Source organism: Teleopsis dalmanni, chromosome 1 (assembly GCF_002237135.1).
Source record: "Teleopsis dalmanni isolate 2A chromosome 1, ASM223713v2, whole genome shotgun sequence".
NCBI classification, from domain to species: Eukaryota; Metazoa; Arthropoda; class Insecta; order Diptera; family Diopsidae; genus Teleopsis; species Teleopsis dalmanni.
Genome location: NC_051846.1, coordinates 114,849,638 through 114,857,538, shown reverse-complemented (window position 1 = coordinate 114,857,538; position 7,901 = coordinate 114,849,638). Strand labels below are relative to the sequence as shown.

Genomic DNA, 7,901 nt, shown 5'->3' with positions numbered 1-7,901 from the left:
ATACATATATACTATGCCTTAATATAGGATTAGTGAATATTAAGCATCAAGCGTTGCTATAAGTTGCCTGGTAGCAAATTTATTAATAAGTTTTGAAATAGTATTGAAATTTAACTGTTGACAAGTCAACGAACTATATGATAGACTTGCATTTATTTCCTAACCGAAACCAATGCCAAGGCTGACCGGTTCGTTGACTTCTTCTTTCGTAACAATGCAGTGCAAAGCAATTTGCTTGGAACTGCATTTTGCGAAGTCAGCAAATGCACTCCACGTTGTTTTAGAACATTTCATATTTTTATTTAAAAAATAATTTAATTAATTTTTATTGATTTTGCATTTTATTTCAATTGTATTGATTTTGCATTTTATTTAAATTGTATTATTTGCAATTTATAATTAATTTATTTTAATTATTAATTTTGCATTATTGTTAATATGCGTATCGGCAATTTATCACTTATATTTAAGAGGTAAATTGCAGATACATTTTTCATTACAATAAAGGTTTCTAACTAGCAAACTGCTTGTTTAATTGTAAGGAATCAATCCAAAGTTCGCGCACTTGAATTGGAGTTTCTCCTCTTCAAGATCCATTGAGTCGACGTTTCGTCTGCACTCAATTCTATCATTAGCATCTAAGCTATTGAGACGTTTTCATTGGTGACCCCTAGTATAAAGGATTGATCGCGTAGTCAGTCGCGTTTTCGTGTTTAAAAATTCGCTAATAAAAAATAATAAGCCGTTTCGCTCAATAAACTCGTTTCGCTCTTGTTTTCTATACTTGGACAATGGATAACATCGAGAAAATCGTGCAAGCTCAAAAGACGATTGCAACTGAGATCGAAGTAATTATCAGAAATTACAAAAAGGACTCCAGCGATAGGAAGCAGACACCGGCATATTTTGAAAAACGACTTCAGGATCTCAAGAAGGCATGGCAACAATTCGAAATCAATGATAATACCCTCCAGAAAGAATGTTCGGAAGACAAGTCGCATGAATACTTCACTAAGAATTTCTATGAACAGGTATTGAAAATTTGGGAACAATACGAAGCCACTTTTAGTGAACAAATAACATTGTTGTCAAACGTAACCTCATTCGCCACTAATAAGAATGTAGAAGCACAAGTAATAGCTACGAAAAACAGCTCATGTGATTCCAATAAACTATCTCTAATGATGCGACGCCAACAAGAGTTTGGCAAAACTATAAAACGTCAACTAATTGACGCTAACATCACCACGGACATACCTTTAGCACGTAAGGTACTGTTGAAGGATTCTATTCTTCGCTTATGGGCCCATTTTGAGGAACTCCATTACAGCATTTGTGAATTAGAATCCAATCCAGCAACTATTGGATATGATGAAGAAGGGTTTATATCGTTAGAAAGAGAAGTCCAAAATATGTCCTTAAAGGTGGAAGAGTTGAAACTTGCTTCAACGTCTTCGCATACCTCAACATTAACATCTGCATCAATGCAGTTACCACGAGTAATAATACCAAGGTTCAGTGGGAACTACTTGGAATGGAGGCAATTTCGCGACTTGTTCAATGAAGTGGTAAATAAACAATCACTTGCGAATTGCCAAAAAATGTTTTATCTAAAATCGAATTTGGACGGAGAAGCAGCACGTCTAATTGCTCATTTAACAGTATCTGAGGATAATTTTAGTAGTGCCTGGAGTTTACTTTGCCAGCGCTACGATAATAAGCGGCTTCTTGTGAATGCATTTATTGCAAAACTTATTTCTCAACAAATTATAACATCTGAAAGCTCTGAAGCTATCAAACGACTCCATGATACAACTTCTGAGTGTATTCTTGGACTTAAAAATCTTGAAATCAACATCGAAAACTGGGATCCAATAATACTTTTCATTTTGACGAAGAAATTGGATCCAATAACACACAGCTTGTATGAACAGAACGTGAAGGATCCAAGAAGAATCCAACAGTTAAATGAATTTCTGGAATTTTTAGAACTTCGCTTCCAAGCATTAGAGGCAATTGGAGGCAAGAGCATTAACAAGGCGTGTTTAAATACTACAAATGGAATGTTAAAATGTTTAGCTTGCAAGGGAGATCATAAAACTTCCACTTGTAAAAATTACTTGAAAAACCCCCCGGAAATTCGCAGAAATATGATTCTCAGTGCCAAACGTTGTGTAAATTGCTTGCGCTCGGGCCATTTTTCAACAAAATGCCCATCTCAGGGTTGTCTGAAATGCAAAAGAAGGCATCATACAACTTTACATGAACTTTATGCTGCCAATGGCAAGTCTCAGGTCACTACTGACTCATCGCGAAATAACGATTCACACCAATTAGGTGGGCATGCAGCAGCTACGCTTACAACAAGTAGACCCGTAGAGTTGAAGAAATCTTATGGTTTACTAGCAACTGTAATAATGACGGTTCTGAATTCTCAGGGCGTGGAATGCAAGATGCGTGCATTACTGGATTCAGGCTCACAAGTGAACCTCATAACAGAACGAGCAGCACGAAAACTTGGGCTAACTCAATTATCAAGCTCGCTGAATCTTAGTGGCGTCGGTCAGAAAAACAAGTGCTCAAAAAAAAGAGTCTACGTAGTTATATCATCTAGTGTAACTAACTACAAAACTGAAATAGAAGCTCATATGTTGCCAACAATAGTTGCAAATCAGCCTGCAATTGAACTGGATACATCAAATTGGGCTATACCAGAAGGAGTTGTGTTGGCTGATGCCCAATTCAACAAACCAGGTCCAGTAGATATTCTTATTGGCGTTGAATTATACAACGACATGGTTCTGCCAAGGAGAATTTCGCTAGGAAACAATTATCCAATGTTACAAAAAACTGTGTTTGGGTGGATGGTCAGTGGTCGGATTTCTGGGTTTTCGTCTTCTGCATCGATTTGCGGTGTTCTTACAAATAATGTAGAACTCGACCTGCACAAATTTTGGGAACTAGAGGAGATACAGCAAGGTTCGTCGGATCAAACACTTGAAGAACAGCAATGTGAGGAACACTTTAATCGATCTGTGGCAAGATCAACTGATGGTAGATTCGTTGTGAAATTACCATTCAAAGGAGAAGTCACTTCTTTAGGCTATTCGCAAAGATTAGCACAGCAACGTTTTTTCGCTGTAGAAAGACGTCTCAACGGAGACCCTGAATTCAAAACAACATACAATAAATTTATGGAAGAGTACATCAACCTGGGACATATGAGTGTGATCAACCCAGATGATATAATCCATCCCTGTTATTTTTTGCCTCATCATGGAGTTCTTCGACCAGAGAGCTCCACCACGAAACTTCGAGTAGTGTTCGACGCCTCTGCACCAACTTCCACAAGCATATCTTTAAATGATGTGTTAGCTACTGGTCCAACTATCCAGGATGATTTATTCGCTATACTGACACGTTTTCGTTTATCTAAATTCGTTTTCACGGCCGATATCGAGAAGATGTATCGTCAAATTATGGTGGACCAAGATGACCGTCGATTCCAACTAATTTTATGGAGAAACAACGACAATGAGCCTCTTCGAACTTATCAACTTAATACCGTAACTTATGGGACATCGTCAGCACCGTATCTTGCCACAAAATGCTTGCAACGGTTGGCTGAAATTGAAGAAAGTAGGCACCCGACAGCTGCAGCTATCGTCAAAAGAGATTTTTACGTAGATGACGTCATGACAGGGTTCAACAGTATGTCTGAAGCATTACATGCACGAAACGAACTTATAAAACTATTGCACAAGGGTGGCTTTAAGCTTCGCAAATGGTGCGGCAATCATCCAAAATTAATGGAAGGGTTGCACCCATCCGACATAGCTGTACAACTAGACTTCAACACGATGGAATGCGGTCACATTAAGACATTGGGCCAAGTGTGGATCCCAACAACAGATGAGTTTAAGATACAGATCAACAAAAACGAACACGTCAAATATACTAAAAGAAGTATATCATCCGACATTTCTCGAATTTTCGATCCGCTTGGGCTCGTTAGTCCAGTCACAGTAGAAGCTAAATTGTTCTTGCAACACTTGTGGACGCTGAAACTTGATTGGGACGAAGAATTGTCAAACGAGCTAACCTGTCAATGGGTGCGTTACATGGAAAGCTTAAACTGTCTCAATAACATAAAACAGCCACGTCATCTTTTCGGAAACGAGATTCCAAAATCAACGCAAATACATGCTTTCGCCGATGCTTCAGAACGAGCTTACGGCGGAGTAATTTATCTACGTTCCATTACGCAGCACGGACAAGTGATTGTCCGCCTCCTTTGTGCTAAATCGAGATTAGCCCCAATCAAGAAATTAACAACCCCAAAGTTAGAACTATGCGCCGCTCTACTAACAGCACAATTATTAGCTAAGGTAAAAAATTGCATGCAGTTGACAGATACCACAACACATTTATGGACAGACTCGGAAATTGTATTGGCATGGATCAATTCATCGGCAGCCTCCTACTACGCATTCGTGGCAAATAGGGTGACAAAAATTCTCGAAATTTCCAGCAAGGGCCAATGGCGACATGTTAGATCCAAGGATAATCCTGCCGACATACTATCGCGCGGCATTGAAGCATCCAAACTAAGCAGCTGCCACTTATGGTTTTACGGTCCTATGTTCCTGCATGGTCACCAGTCACTATGGCCTGCTCCATTCAAAGCCAGATCAGAATGTAAAGTGGAACTTAAGAGATCAATACATGCAGTAACAATCGATCCCAACAAACCACATTTCTTACACAATATCGATCATAAGAATTCCTTTTCCAAATTGGAAAGAATAACTGCTTATGTTATTCGTTGCACACAAATTCTCCGGAAGGCATCATTGGAACAAAACGAATGTCACTTATCCAGTGTAGAATTGACACGTGCTCGTCAAGTGATCATTCGCATGATACAAGACGAGGGATTAGCAGAAGAAAAAAATTCACTTCGTAAGGGCTTAGAAGTCAGCAAAACTAGTACAATTAAGGCTTTGTCTCCATTCATTGATCAACAAGGTCTTCTAAGAGTTGGCGGGCGGCTTCAATCTTCCTCACTTTCATTTGAGGCGAAGCACCCAGTCTTGCTACCAGATTGCCCATTAACAAGGCTGTTAATACAAGAGACTCATGTCCGCAACAAACATATTGGACCACAAGGATTAATGGCAATCATGCGACAGCAATACTGGCCACTCAAAGGAAAGATGACAGCAAGAACTATTATTCACAAATGCGTTATCTGCACCAAGGCGAAACCGACACTACTAAATCAAATCATGGGAAATTTGCCAACTGATCGCGTTGAACCAGCACGAGCATTTGTAAACTCAGGAGCTGACTTTTGGGGTCCAATATGGACTCATTATCGTATCAGGGGAAAACGTCCAACAAAAAGCTACGTGGCCGTATTTTGTTGCTTTGCAACACTGATCGCGTTGAACCAGCACGAGCATTTGTAAACTCAGGAGCTGACTTTTGGGGTCCAATATGGACTCATTATCGTATCAGGGGAAAACGTCCAACAAAAAGCTACGTGGCCGTATTTTGTTGCTTTGCAACATGATCGCGTTGAACCAGCACGAGCATTTGTAAACTCAGGAGCTGACTTTTGGGGTCCAATATGGACTCATTATCGTATCAGGGGAAAACGTCCAACAAAAAGCTACGTGGCCGTATTTTGTTGCTTTGCAACAAAGGCCATACATATGGAGGTAGTCACAGATCTTACAACTGACGCATTCATCATGGCATTAAAACGTTTCATAGGAAGAAGAGGGATGTGCCGGAAAATATACTGTGACAATGCCACTAATTTCGTTGGAGCTAATAAGGAACTTGCTGAACTAAAAAATGCTGTGTTCGATGAAAGAAGCCAAGAAAAAATACAGGGTGTTTGCTGTTCGTACAATATCGATTTTAAGTTCATCCCACCACGAGCCCCACACTTCGGTGGATTGTGGGAAGCTGCCGTCAAGTCAGCAAAAAATCTATTTAAACGAAGTGCATCGAACGTCAGTCTTACATACGAGGAGTTAGAAACACTCATAATAGAAATCGAAGCGATTTTGAATTCGAGACCACTAACTCCGACGTCATCAGATGCTAACGACCTAACCGCCATAACTGCTGGACATATCTTAATCGGTGATCCCCTCACTGCAACAATTCATGTTGACGCGAAGCCTCTACATTTAAATTTAAAAAAAAGATATGAGCGCATTATCAGTATTAAAGACGACTTCTGGCATAGATGGCGGTCAGAGTACTTAAGTGATTTACAGCACCGATCAAAGTGGCAAAAGGTCCAAGACAATGTCAAAGTGGGCCAAATGGTTCTAATTCATGAAGATAATACACCGTCACTTCAGTGGCCGTTGGGGAGAATAGTAGAAACCTTCATAGGCCCAGATGGAAAAATTCGTGTAGCTAATGTGCGTACCAAAAATGGTATAATAAAACGAGCAATTCATCGACTAGCACTACTGCCGATCGATACAAGCGAACCAATCGAGCAAAACACATCCGAAAAACCAATATGCATAAATGAAACAATAACGGAGGCCCCTACGCCAACTGTTCAAGATAGTACCCCAAAAAAGCGGCGACGACTCAGCATAGGAAACGTTCTGCTAACAACTTTAATGGCCTGTTTTGTGACTGCATCCCAATGCAGCCCAATCGTCGAGCAATTTACCAGACCTGGACTCTATTTCGAAAACATCGGAGCTACCAAAATCATATCAAGTCAGTGGAACATTGTAGTATACTACAATTTATCATCTTTTTGGATTGCCTGGGATTCGATTAGGTCGACTACAGCAGCCCTTGATAACATTTGTCATCAAAGCGGTGGCCAATTTGCATGCGACAGACTCGTAACCTTTTATGACCACTGGCACAGCGACATTGAAATGGAAAATGCCCTACTCAAATCCCCTATTGCAAGATCGAAACGGGGAGCAATAAATATTATTGGAAATGTAGCTAATTCCTTGTTTGGCGTATTAGACTCAAATTATGAAACAGAGATGAAACACCATTTGAGCCAAATCTACGACAACGAAGAATACCTTAACAAATTACTTAAAAACCACACATCAATTTTGGACGCAACACTAAACATCTTGAAACAAACTCAAGACGCCTCAAAACGGAAATTCACTGACTTAGATGCACAAATAAAGTTGATAATGTCAACTATCAATAATGTCAGTAATGCACTCGACAAAAGTGCATTATATTATACATTTACTTCATTGGCGTTGCAAGTACTAACGTTAACTCACAACTTCCAAATGCAACAACAGGCCTTAATAGACGCTATCACCGATGGTCATCATGGCAAGATTAATCCTCTACTCATATCCACTGATCAGTTTCGAAAGGAACTGCAAAACATTCGGACACACTTATCGCAAAATCTACAACTTCCAATAGAAGATGACAGCATCTTGGAGTATTTTCGACTCATTGAACTCAAGCTATTTAAAACGGATACACAGGTTGTATTTTCGCTACTACTGCCATTAGTAGATTCTGAAACATTTGAATTGTTCCAATTAACACCAATTCCAGCTGCAATAAATGGGTCACTTGTCATCATTAAACTTTTAACAAGATTTATCGGAATAAATTTGCATAAGGAACAACTGTATCCTATGAATAAGGAGTTGGTCGGTTGTCATGAGGTCAGCAACAACATCTATCTATGCTATCAACAACACCCAATTTATCGAGCAAACGCCGAAATAGGAAAATGTGAAATGGACTTGTTTCACAATAAAGACGCAACCAGCTGTCAACTTCAACGACTCGATCAAAATACCACTTGGTTCCAGCTACACAATTCTAATCAATGGATTTACGGCATGAGCACTCCTTCACCTGTC

The 7,901-nt window shown here is 39.6% G+C and overlaps 1 protein-coding gene across 1 annotated transcript; it reads left to right on the top strand.

The window, feature by feature from the left end:
* The first annotated feature begins 791 nt into the window (after positions 1-791).
* Positions 792-7,884, top strand: LOC119665631. Its single transcript, XM_038074860.1, has 3 exons — positions 792-5,379; positions 5,521-7,700; positions 7,798-7,884. The coding sequence occupies exons 1-3, from the start codon at positions 792-794 to the stop codon at positions 7,882-7,884; spliced, it is 6,855 nt and encodes a 2,284-aa protein (XP_037930788.1).
* The last annotated feature ends 17 nt before the right edge of the window (positions 7,885-7,901 follow it).